At 38.8% G+C, this 12965-nt stretch overlaps 1 protein-coding gene across 5 annotated transcripts in view; it reads right to left on the bottom strand.

Moving 5' to 3' along the window:
* The window catches only part of LOC139971889 (uncharacterized), a 43949-nt gene that overhangs the window by 23674 nt on the left and 7310 nt on the right, over positions 1-12965 (bottom strand). For 4 of the 5 annotated variants that reach the window (XM_071978710.1, XM_071978708.1, XM_071978709.1 and 1 more), the window contains exon 3: positions 6668-8647. In XM_071978710.1, the coding sequence (XP_071834811.1) occupies positions 6668-8647 (1980 nt within the window). Of the gene's footprint in view, positions 1-2121; positions 6139-6667; positions 8648-12965 lie in introns of those variants that run through there. The other variant, XM_071978712.1, reaches the window with a different exon arrangement.

The raw sequence follows: 12965 nt of genomic DNA, 5'->3' as shown, positions 1-12965 counted from the left end.
AATTATTGAGAAGTGATTTTATAGAAAAATTGTTGTTTAATTTAAGTTGGTGCTTTTTTTTTAAACATTGTTTTGTCTTCATTAGTTCTCTTCAAACTCATAAATACTTCTTTAAGGGAATCACTTAAAAACAGAATAGTAAATGCAGGTATACTTATTCTATTGGAAATTGTTGACACAAATAATTTTAAATAAATGATCCTCGCATTATACGTAAAGTATATCACAAGTTCACTGAAGCCTAACCAGTACAAAGACTGATAGATGTTCACATCAATGAATCACTGCAAATTCTATACCACATATATGGCATAAATATACTTCATATTTTGGAAGCAGTCACAATGTACTGCACCTATAGTAGTGGTGTCATGATCTACACTAGTAGACTTCATAACAAATATGGCACAACAACTTCTAGGCTGTGAATGATTGCCAGGCTAAGTTCTGTAGATTCCGAAAAACTTGAAAACAGATCTTTGCTGTATCTATACAGAAAACTTCATATAAAAGCAAAAACGAATGGGACTGAAGTGGATGGCAAAAACTTGTAGGAAATGAGGAAGCTGGCTGCATGGTACTGGACTTCTACATAATGGCTGTTGGGAAAAGAATGGTCGTACTGGATTGAGATCTGGCAAAGCGAGCCAATGGGGATCTTAATGTTGAAGACATTAATTACAATCTTTTGTATTCACTAAGCTATTTACATTAAATTGAAATGCATATGTTAGGGGGAGACAGGTAAGAGAGAGACCCAAGTCAAAGGGAGAGAACAGTGCTAGGGTGCTGAAGACACTTTAGGAGAGGAAAGTGTTAAGAAGTTTACTGGATGCTCTTTAGACATGGCATTAGCGTCAGTGCAATAAGTGTCGTATAAGGAGACAGAGAAGTGAGGGCGACTGAATTATACCGGCAACCAAACAAAATACAACATCATCTCATAATTTACTAAACTTTGTTATCTTTTATCATCAGTTGAACTCACTAGTGGAAGCCATAACATGGTACTGTACGCAAGAACAGTGTACTGTACCATGTTCCAATTGTTGGACCTCAGTTACAGCATCCATCCCTTCAGGGTAAATTTATATATACACTGATGCAATTGTCTAATGCAACCTTCCTCAATGTCTAAGATTTTTTTGTTTTAAGAATTAAAATCTATGCAAAACTAATTTGCAGCATTTTTTTCTCTAAACACCTGGTAAAAAGGTACCGTCGGTTTTGTTGAATCCCAATAAACACAGTGCACTGAGAGCTGTAAATGTCTAATAGAGAAAAGTACATATTAATTTAACTAATTAATGTCGTACTATTTTAAATTGTAAGTTCCAAACCTAAATGCCATATCAGCAGTAATTTATGCAATCTGTCTCTGAGAAAAAAAAAAAAACTACACAAATCAGATTCAAACTCCTAAAGTGTTTACTAATTCCCAAAAGTGTCTGGCATTTTCTAAAAGCTACAGTATGATAAGGTAAATCAATCAAACTGTGAACTTTGTATTTGTGTGATAAAGGTAAATTGGACTTCTGTTTTGAAACATACTGTACAAACAGATCTACTGTATATCAGATAACGGACCAAGGGCTCTGTAGTGTACTCTACTGTACATTGTGGATACATGTACACAATAGAAATGTATTAATTATGGAAGACAAGAAGCTGACAGCAATAGTTCATAACTATGTACAGTATAGCAAAAATGTCTACATAGGATAATGAGCATACTGTACAATATATGTAAAAAGGTCTACATAGGAAAATTAGCATATTGTACAGTGTGTACATATCAAAATGTCTATGTAGGATAATGAGCATACTTTACAGTGTGTATGGCGAAAATGTCAACATACTGTACTGTAGGATAATGATACTGTGCAGTGTGTATGTGAAACTGTCTACATCTAGGATAATGAGCATACTGTACAGTGTGTATACCTGTATGGCAAAAATGTCCACATAGGATAATGAGCACACTGTCCAATACTGTATGTATGGCAAAAATGTCCACATAGGATGAGCATACTGTACACTGTGTACAGTATATACTGTATGTAAAAAATGTCCATATAGGATTATGAGCATACTGTACACAGTGTACAGTATGTATGGCAAAAATGTCCACATATGATAATGAGCATACTGTACAGTGAGTATGTCAAAATGTCTACATAGGATAATGAGCGTACTGTACACTGTGTATGGTAAATATATGTCTTTGTAGAATAATGAACATACTGTACAATATTTCAGTCAAGTTTACACGTAGTAGCACTGCTAGAAAGATCTGACTAGGATTTTTAAAGAAACATCCACAATGATCCTGATGGGCTCCTAATATTCCTAAAGCCAATAACACCAGATCAGAACTTTGGTTATTCTCCACATATATATATATATATATATATATATATAATAACAAAAAAATTAAAACTGTTAAACAAGTATGCTGCATTTAGAGAAAGGCTGGATCTCGAGTGAGATACAATTATTTAATTAGGTAGGTGATTGGAAGTAAAACAGCCAATGTTTGGTTTTTGCAGAGCTTTCGAGCAAAACTAGCTCTTCTTCAGTGCATGATCACCGAAAGTGACAAGGAGTAGCAGGAATTGAAACTATTTTATAGAGAAGAGTGTCAGCATGGTTGTGAAGTCAATGCGACTTACTGATTTCTGCTGAATTGAGCAGAAGTTTTAGAAAATCGGATTATTTTGATCCGTGTCGGATTATTTTAATCCGATTCCGTCGTAATTGCAAAGGTATATATTGTTTTGGTTTATTTGGGACAGCAAATCGTATATCCAGTTGCTTAATAATTTTCTCTATACAAAAATGCCAAAATCTTCTCCAAATCTCCAAAAGATTATTCAAGTTTGGTTATAAATACAGATTTATGATTTCCCAAAGAAATATTAATTGTACTATATCAACGAAACACTCTTAGTCCTAAGAACATCATTTACATGTTTCTTAGGGATGCAAGTTAACTGTGAAGATAAAAAGCTAGCATTCTTATGTCATTAGATTAAGGTCAGATTTGACAGGAGGATGAGGAAGCAGGTCCACCTACAACTAAGAAGGGAAGGAAAGGGAGGGGAAGCTACTGTATGCCTTTCAAATTACTTTCACGAAGATGGTTTTCACATGGAAATGGTTCCACAGACAGCATTTTTACCATCACTAAACATTAATCTGAGACCTGATACCATACCTCCCCCCCCCTTCTCTCCCCCAAACCCAAACTCTTGGCACTATATCCCTGTGAAGTGAATAGAATCCAAAACAAAAAGATGGGGGGGGGGAGCAAGTCTATATTTCAAAAGCTGTGTAAAGCACAATGTGTGTAAAGACAGGAAGAGCAAAGACATAGCTTTTGAATACCTACATCCCTTAGAAACCAATTTTAAGTAATAATAATAATAACCAGTGACAAAGAATGACACTTTTTATGCACGATGCCTCGATCATCAGACCTCTAGAGGCCGTTTGGATAGTTTACAAGTACAGTAACAATGCATACAATACAAAGCCAGGTACATTTTATCATACCCAAATTGACTAAACACTCCCTCACGCTGAAGTTCTTTTGCTTTTGCTTTACCCGTGCAGATAATTTCCATATGGATTAAGTGAACACACTATGTACAGATGTGCAATAGAATGCTAAGTATGCATCATTATCATCAGGTTATGTGTTAAGGGTCACCAACACCTGCTTTTTGTTTGACTAAATATCAAACCCACTTTACGCACATACTTGACTATCTTACACTCCAAAGATTGCACCCTTGGCAGTTAGAGATATACACTAGCATGTCACTTTCCGATGATACCAGAGTACTACTGTGCTATGTACAGTGCAATAGCTTTCTGTACATGTATGTACTGTATTGTAAAGGAATGCAACTTTCAAATGGCTCCAAATCATATAGCCTTGTAATAAGCTAGAAAAATATACTAAAATCTTCAAAGCAGGATGAAACATTAATTCTTCCGACTCGAAGGTGCTTGATCTGTTTGTTAGGTCACCTTAACAATTAAAATATATCAAAGCCCCATTATTCAAACATTTTTTTGCAAGGTGACCTTGGCAACCACCTCCAATAGCAGATGTTGTGGTTTGGGAGAAGGGGTATAGGTGAAGAAGGAGGAGGTATCCCCTTCTCCTTTGAGAAACTTTTTTGGTGATTAAGGGTGCTTACTTACATAATGGTGTTTTATTTTGTAATATTTGAAGTAAGTTTTCCAGATTATTCCACTTTTGCTTCCCAATACTGTTTTTCCAATACTCTAAACATGTTGACAACAATAATCCAAAGGGAAATGCTGGTTACTTGCCTTTAAAACATTACATATGCAGCATAAGAGTAGTTTGCAAGCTGATAACCCTGGCTGAAGTTAATACTGCAGATGGAGAGCAGTATAAATCTAAACAGAGTCAGTGCTTACAGTACATGGTTTGATGACTGGGAATTGACATATAATACCACAACGATGAAAGAAAGATAGAGGGACGTTGTTTGTTGTTGGTAGAACTTATTTTGCAATCTCACTCTAATAAAAAAGAGCTGAATTTGCATAAAGTTGCAACAGTTAACCTGATGAGATCCATTTGATATTTTGACATTCTGACCTCTGCTGACCCCAAATGACCTTTGACGCCCACCCAAAATAATAGATAGATAGATAGAAACTTTATTGTCCATTTCAGAAAACAAAAAACGGAATTATTTCCCGTCGACAGTAAACATAAAACAGTAGTGAATACAAACAAAACCATACAATAAACAAACTATTAGTGAACAACTACGAGAATAAAACTAAATAAGCAGAACCAGAACAGTAACGGAAGCAGCACAGAGAGCTGCAAGTGACAGATCACACACTGTGGCCAGATCGCTTGGCATGCGAGTTAAACAAGTGTATTGCCTTGAGCAGGTAAGAAAGAATTACGGAACCTGGACGTTTTAGTGTGTATGATAACCCCAAATAACCACTGACCTACACCAAGAACAATAAGGTTCTTGTACTCATTATAGGGAAGCCACATGCAAAATATGAGAGCCAGTCAAGTTTCCTATCTGAAGATATTGTGTTTATGTACAAGGGTGTCAAGTATGGATCCCTCGTGACCTTAAATGAACTCAGACCGACATCAAATTGTGCAAAAACTTTACACTACATAAGGCTATCCAATCTTGCATATGAGCTCCTTTGATGTTCAGGTCCTGGAGATACAGCGGTTTTTAGATTTCCACATTTTCTCCTCTGCTGACCCAAATTATGACAGTTGACCTCCACCAAAAATGATGGTGTCTCTGTACAATGATGGGGAATAATGGGGATGCCAAACATGAGAACTGCAGAGGTTCCCCATCTTGAGGTATCGTGTTTACAAGCTAGGGCGTCACATATACACACACAAACACATACATATGCACGCACACATATACCGAATACACGCATACGCACATACATAAGCTAACTTGCCTGCCTACGGCACGCAACCCTCACATGGAATAATGTATATTCACATGATATGAATCATATGATCATGTGCTCACATGATCAGAGATCCATATGATTGATAGTACAGGAAAATGAAGTTAAAATGGAAGCTATTTGTGTGAAACTATGGTGTGATAAAATCATTTCCTTTCTGTTTGTTTTGTTGCAGCATCCTGCACTCATATCCCACAATTAAGAACATTGATAAATTAGGCATTTACACCATAACTAATGTATTCAACCAATCATGAATGACCTGTAAAACAACCAGGTTATGAATATGAAGCTCTCACTATAAAGCAACAAGCAACAGACGGTGTAGCGATAACAAATATATTGATAAAGTGAACTGATCAGTTAAGACTTTTGGAACTTTTTTAAAATAATGTATGGCTAAATTTCTACAGTATGAAAATAGGGTGAGTGTGATACTAGGAAATACCCCTATCACATGGTTTGCACATACCAGGAACTATATTACAACCTACAGTCTATGCCTACATACTGTAAAGCAAGAAGTTGCTGGTAAACGAAAGGTGGCATATAATATACAGGCCTTAATAGTCAGTATTGCATCCTTTGTCACAGCATACTTCAGTGTAACATATAAAGACACTTTAGAATCTGTGATTCAAATGAAAGAAGATTCCCAATTATTCAACCATCCAATGGTAGAAATATTGCAAAATGTGAAAAATGGAGATCAATTTCAGATGAGACATAGCTGTGTCTAAAATTGTTAATACTTTGTTTATTTTGCAAAGAAAAGGTAAACTTTGTCCTGAGCTTAATTTCTATGAAATAATTTACCAAACCTTTGTGATGAAGTGAAAGGATGACATTTTAATGCTGTTTATTCCAGTTATGTTATATGCCATGGAAAATGTTGGGAAAAAACTGTGACTGAATTAACATTGAAAAAGTAATTGTCCTGAATGCTACATTAAGAAGACTGGCTTATATATCTTGCAAGTTAATGTATTGTCAATGAAGGACCCATTGAAGCAGCACCATCAAAATTTAAAATGGTAAGTACTGTTGATTATGAAACAAGACTAATCAAAACTAGATAATAGCCTAGAAGTAGCCAGCTGAAAGATACTTGTTAAAAAAAGTGACATTAGAACAAGAGGAGACAATGGCGACGACTCACCTGGTGCCAACAGATCAACTCTAAACTGGATGTGGACATCCTCCCCAGAGACAGCGGCCTTGACCAGCAGAGGCAACTCTGGACATTCCTTTGGTTTCGTTTCGAAGGACAAAAGCTTAAACCGACAGGCGTCGACGGGGTCGAACCTGATGAATCGAGACTCGACAAATACGTTCTTGTTACAGCACTTATGAAGATCCACCAACTCCATTTTAATCCACACATCTGTCTTATTGGGGATGATGTCCCTTTTGGACACGACCTCAGCACCTTTGACCTGCATGTCGTTCAAACCGATAGCACACTCTGATTTGCCCGACAGAAATGCCAGGCAGTAAATGTCCACGTGAACGGCTTGCTTCAGTAAATCTCCGTTGGGAGACAGAAGGGTGCGGTAGCTGTCCACGACAGTGATGGTAATGGAATCGTTGTGGTAGTGACTCCCTCCGCTCTTGAAGGAGGACAGTTTCATCAGCACCTCGTTCACAGAAAAGATGAAGTTGCGGAAACTCTCGTAGTTCTGGGAACCCACCTTCAGGAGCTGTTCGACAGCCACCACCCTTGTGTGGAATCCCTTGGCAGAGAGTTTCCTCTTCTCCTTGAAGGATGCATACAAAAGTTTGATGGTGTGGATTTTACCCATCGCGTCGTAAGGTTGGAGTTTGAGAGGACTGAATTCGTAGTTACATTGCAGAGCAATCTCTTTGAAGGGATCCCTCTCCTCGCTGTCATTGAAAAATTGAAGTACGCTACCTTCAATGAGTCTCGCATGAACAGATTTCCACTCTCTTGACCCGGCCAATTTCTTTTTATCGGGAAACCTTAACATAAGAGACCACCCCTGTTCCGGATCCTCCAAAAGCCGCGGGTACTCCTGGACAAATCCTGTGGGTGGTGTTTGGCTGGGCCCGCTTTTCACCTCTATACTTGCGGCGGTATCCTGAATCCTCACGGGAGATACTGTTGCAGTCGGAACGACCTTGAGCTGATTGGACCGGGGATCATCTGACATCGAAGGGAATTGATCCTTTGTTTGAGCAGACGGTTCTGCACCGGGAGCGGCAAAATCTGTCTCATCAAACACTGAGTGACTTTGATTAACCGAAGGAGAATATGGTCCAGGTCCAGGTTGATGAACTGTAACATGCTCAACGACACTAAATGGATTACCTGGACTACTCGGGACTTGCACTTTGTGAGGTTCAAAGTTGTCTGTAAATGTTTCCCACAACGGAGACGTACATGATGGCAAAGATGGTATACCGGTGACAAAAGGATTAGCGCTTTGATTAGGTTCAGCCAGATTTTTCTGTAATTGTTGCTGTCGTAGAACATCTTCCCGAAATGGATTTGAAGGGGATGGGGATACTACAGCAATACCCCTTGTGTCAATCCCACCAGATGAGTACAAATTGTGTACATTTCCCACATCCTGGAGTGGCGTGTCAGATGGCAGGGTGTCCATCTGTGACAAGTGTGGTCCCACCCCAAGAAAAATTGTTAATGGTAAAGTTGCCTGCTCACTGAAGCCTGTTTCCATTAGTTTTACATCTGTCGGTAACCTGTGAACAGGGGAAGAGTTTTCTGAACCTGAAGACGAGGGAACAGCTCCGAGAACCTCTCGCTCAAATTTTACCCATGATGCAGCGGTCGGTGAAGAGACACTTCTGGAGTTAGACGTTGAGCTAGAGATCTTTTCTGAGCTGGAGGTGGGTGTAGATGCTGACCCAGCAGCCATGTGACTAACGTGCTGAGTAGAAACAGCTTCTTCTAATGTTTTTAGTTCTGTGCCCGTCTTCGTATCTGCGATTCTGCCTGTACTGGACGACGGTGATACCTCTAGCGGGAAATATTCCTGCGAGCCTGAATAGCTCCCATGAGAGGATATCGCTGATGATGTCATCACTGACTGGCGGTCTGTTTCAGCCAGGCTTCTCTCATCACCTGACATGACATCACCACTGTAGACAGATGAACTACCTGGAAATTGAGCACAGAATGAAAACTGAAGTGTTAGTAAAATTGAAATGTACAGGAAGCACATTCTGAGCCAAAAATACTTTAGAAAACCACACCTTGTACCTACCAATCCTCCCCCACCCCCACCCACCACAACAAAGGGATCCACAGATCTCACTGAAAAACTTTGCCTTAGAACAAACTGTAGTGTTCTTTTCGGTATGGAATTTGCTACTGCCAAGATTTGTTGTGAGTCTATACAAGTAATTCTCAGTGATACTGTAGTTGCCTGCTGCACTTTTACTCGCCCTCATAAATTTGTTTTATTTATATTTTCGGGGACAGGTATATTCAGCACTGTATATAGCAGATACTAGGGCAGGGTTTTATTTATTCACAATAGAGATCAAACTATACTTGTTTTAGCCCCAATTTTAATTCAGAAAGTGGGAGGTGACCCAGAATGCACCAATGGGGAATAACTACAGTAGTGCTTAATATTACTGTGCAATTTCTGCAGGTTGCGATGGGGGCCGGAAAGGGTTTGTCTCAAGTGGAGACAGGGAAGAGAGGAGTGAAGCCAGAGCACTTTGTTCCACCTTGAAACAATGACAGTATAACATTTCATGCATTTCTTTGCCAAACAACATTTGTAAAGGGCTTTGAAGACTCGCCGCAAACCGCGTGCGGCCATCTGAAAAAGTTAACTTTCTGTTGCTTGCAAGTGACGTTTTGTTTGTGTCACTACAAAATGCAAACAGTAATGAAACGTGATACCTTGTTATCTTTAGCTGGACCTGAGATGTCCATGGCTGTATGAATTATACACTGTGCTGTGGGTATTGACCGCAGCTGTGTGTACTGACTGTACACTAGTGTCTTAATACCAACGGTAGCAAGCTGTGTGTGTATTTTCTAGGATCGATGGTGGTGTCTAACACACTTCTGTTACACCTCATTTGAAACTAGGTCAGATTACCGGCATTAGAGGTTTCTTTTTGCGTGAGTCTTCACACCCTTTAATTGCATGTGTAGTTGGAATGACAGTTCTGTGTAATCTCATTTTGCAGACCTTATTTTCATGTGTAAATTGGAACGATAATAATTTCCATTTTCCAAAGGAAAATACCACAGAGAATATTATCGTAAAATGTTTGTAAAATGACTGAAACATTTTACTGCTAGTTCAATGAACATGTACATAACATGTACAAATGCACATTTGTATGAGATGGAACCTACTGTACTGTACGTGTATACTGCACTATACTACTACACAGCCTCAATACAGAATGCAATCAGAGACAAGGACTCCAACCAGGTCCAGCACCAGCACAATTATATCACAGCATTCATGGGGCCCTGTTCCTGTACTCTTCAATTCCCCCCCCCCCATTTGCTCAACCCCCTCCAAACTGTCTCAGCCCCCCTCCATAATTTCACAGGTGCCCAAATTGGTCCCTGCAAGATGTACAGTAGCTCCTGACCCTTCAGTCCCTCTGCTTCTGCTGCCAGGCCTACATGTCATTTTCATGTACTTCTTCCCCTATATTTAGTGTATTCACTGTTCAGCCATCTTCAGTCTACTTGACATGTATACACTGTGTGTACATTTGTGCAGTACAGTACAGGCCTATATATCGCCTTGAGCAACAAACCAGTACTTTTTTTATCAAACCCTCATCCCCACCCTTTCCTGTTGTCAGGCCTGCTTATCATTTTCATATACTTAAATCCTGTAGTGTAATCTGTGAATTCTCTGTTAATATAAAGACATACATGTATCTGTGCATCGGTCACACACTGTATTGCATACTGTACTCCTGCAGGTGCAGCTGTATATATGGCCTGAACTGAACTGCCAAGAGTACCATTAATCATCAATCCTCAACAAACTTTATCACAGGGTTAATAAAATCAAAACTACTTTATGATTCACATCTTTATAGATCTGCAGGTGTCCCATGTACATTATTACCTCTATTCAGTGAATATACATGTACCAACTCCTACACTGTGTTTAATACAGCACTTACAGTACTATCTGGCTTCACATACTGTACAGTGAAAGAGTTTTAAGCTCCTTTTAAGGACATTTTACTATTCAGAGCTGCCCAAGAAAGCTCTCCCTTCTGCACTTTGGAATTGAAATATTTGCTAGAGGAAGCAGCATGTCTATCATCATCAAATTAAACTTTCATACCAGTTCCACATTATAGCTGTGGGGGTTGAAAAACCTACTGACCCTATGATCCCATACCACCCATGGATCATGGTACTACAGAAGGAACACACACTGAAGTACAATAACACTAGAAAAACCCCTGTAGTATTGCTTGGTTACATAAACAAGAAAATCAGAATGGAGAGCTATGAAGTTTGACAATAGAGACCTATTTCTGACTTGGTCTCTGTTGTATTTTAAGCTTGCTTTATAACAGTTTGCAGAAACCTTAATAGCTCAACAATGATTGTTTACATGTTAACTATGTTATTGACATATGCTGTATATCCCTCAATTCAGGAATATGTATTTAATTACATATAGACCAAGATCATAGCTGGTAGCACTGTACAATGGAATATTTTGTCAAAATCATTAAAATGCATTACACTTATTATACTGTTTAAGAGTTACATTTTAGTCAAAGGGAAAAGAAATGTCTGAACCTTTCATATGGTCCCCCTGCTGGGATCGCAATGACCAAAGATAATAATGCAACTTATATGTTCTCATGTTCAAGAGCTGTATACAGTCCATAGAATAAATTGAAATTTCCTACAATGGCCCCAGCGGTTTCTGCTACAGAAGGTTCTGCTGTGTGTTACATTAAAGCTACATGTATCTATTATCCACCAAGCTCTATATTCCAGATGTTGGCACGAGAAGTTGGTCTTCTGCTTTGTGAAACTAGAATATACATTAATTCAGTTATTTTGAGGTTTTCGATTTCAGAGTGGCCAAAAGATTTTAGAAGGTCGCAAACAAATTTGGAAGAAAACAGATATATTTCTGGGAAGAAAGTGGAAAAATCTTTAAGATATAAAATGGTTCCAATATTGCAACATATATATCACCATCTTGCAAAGTCTAAGCACCCTTCCACATAAAAAATTCTCAAAGGTGAGAGGGAAACCCCCATAAACCCCATCTCCAACTCGCAAAGATCGGCCAATAGGGGGGGGGGGGTGGGCGAACACCACAGAAGGCAGTCCCTCTAATCTCATTGACTTAGTAGTCTAAGTCTGCTGGAGGTGACTGTAAAGTGTACATAGCAGAACACCACAGAAGGCAGTTACTCTACTCTCATCAAACTATTATGACCAGGAAGCTGTTATTTATCATGCTATTTATTATGACCAGGGAGCTGCTATTTACCATGTGCAAACAACAATGTCCTTATAAGTTACACTAGTCTGCTACAGTACTCTTCTAAATCTATTCATATACCCTATCTATTCATATTCTGCCAAGTGCACCAAATTATCAGTGTTTGTATTCATAAGTACTTTAACGTGGGTCCTGATCCTTCAATTTAATCCACACCCTCAGTGGATACTTAACCATCTCAGGGTGTGAGGTATAACATCCCTAAAATACTGTTCTTGTTGAAGTAGAAGATCAGTGACCATTAATTGACTTTCTAGCACATTTAGAGGCTAAACTAAAGTTCTCTAAGCTGTCTCCGGTGGTCTTGTTGCCAATAGGCGTGATGAAAGGAGGATCAAAGAGGAGGGGCAGGGGGAGGGGACTACCAACACTGGTAGCTCTTAGTACTGTGACAATGTTGAAGAAACTATCATTGAATATGTCGTAGAATTAGTTTAGATATTTATAATAATAATAATGTTGAGGATCTATAAAGTACAGACATATCCACCGATAACGGTGCTCAAGGCACATCACAATATAACCCTGGTCAATGCTAACCTGTCAAACATACAGACAATCCCTCCACATGGCAGCAGCTAAACAGCGCCCAGCTGACAGTTTTATCTCACAGGTCCCCATTTACACACCTGGGTGAAGAGAGGCAATGGAGATAAAGTACCTTGCCAAAGGACACAATGCAATGATCTGGCCAACACTCGAACCTGCAATCCTTAGATCACAAGTTCACTGCCTTAAAACCACTTGACCATAACGCTCGTTTAAACTGGTTTGTAATTATCTACTGCACACAATATAATAATACAATAATATAACGTGCAGTAGACAGTTGACACACTGTAGGATTATCATATAAACATAATATTAATATCTTTTTTTTTAACTTACTATTTCCTTCCATGGACTCCTTCCTACAGTATCTTTATACCCCTTATTCTCTCCCATGTC

The sequence above is a fragment of the Apostichopus japonicus genome, chromosome 8 (assembly GCF_037975245.1).
Source record: "Apostichopus japonicus isolate 1M-3 chromosome 8, ASM3797524v1, whole genome shotgun sequence".
NCBI classification, from domain to species: domain Eukaryota; kingdom Metazoa; phylum Echinodermata; class Holothuroidea; order Aspidochirotida; family Stichopodidae; genus Apostichopus; species Apostichopus japonicus.
This window is presented reverse-complemented; position numbering and strand designations above follow the sequence as displayed.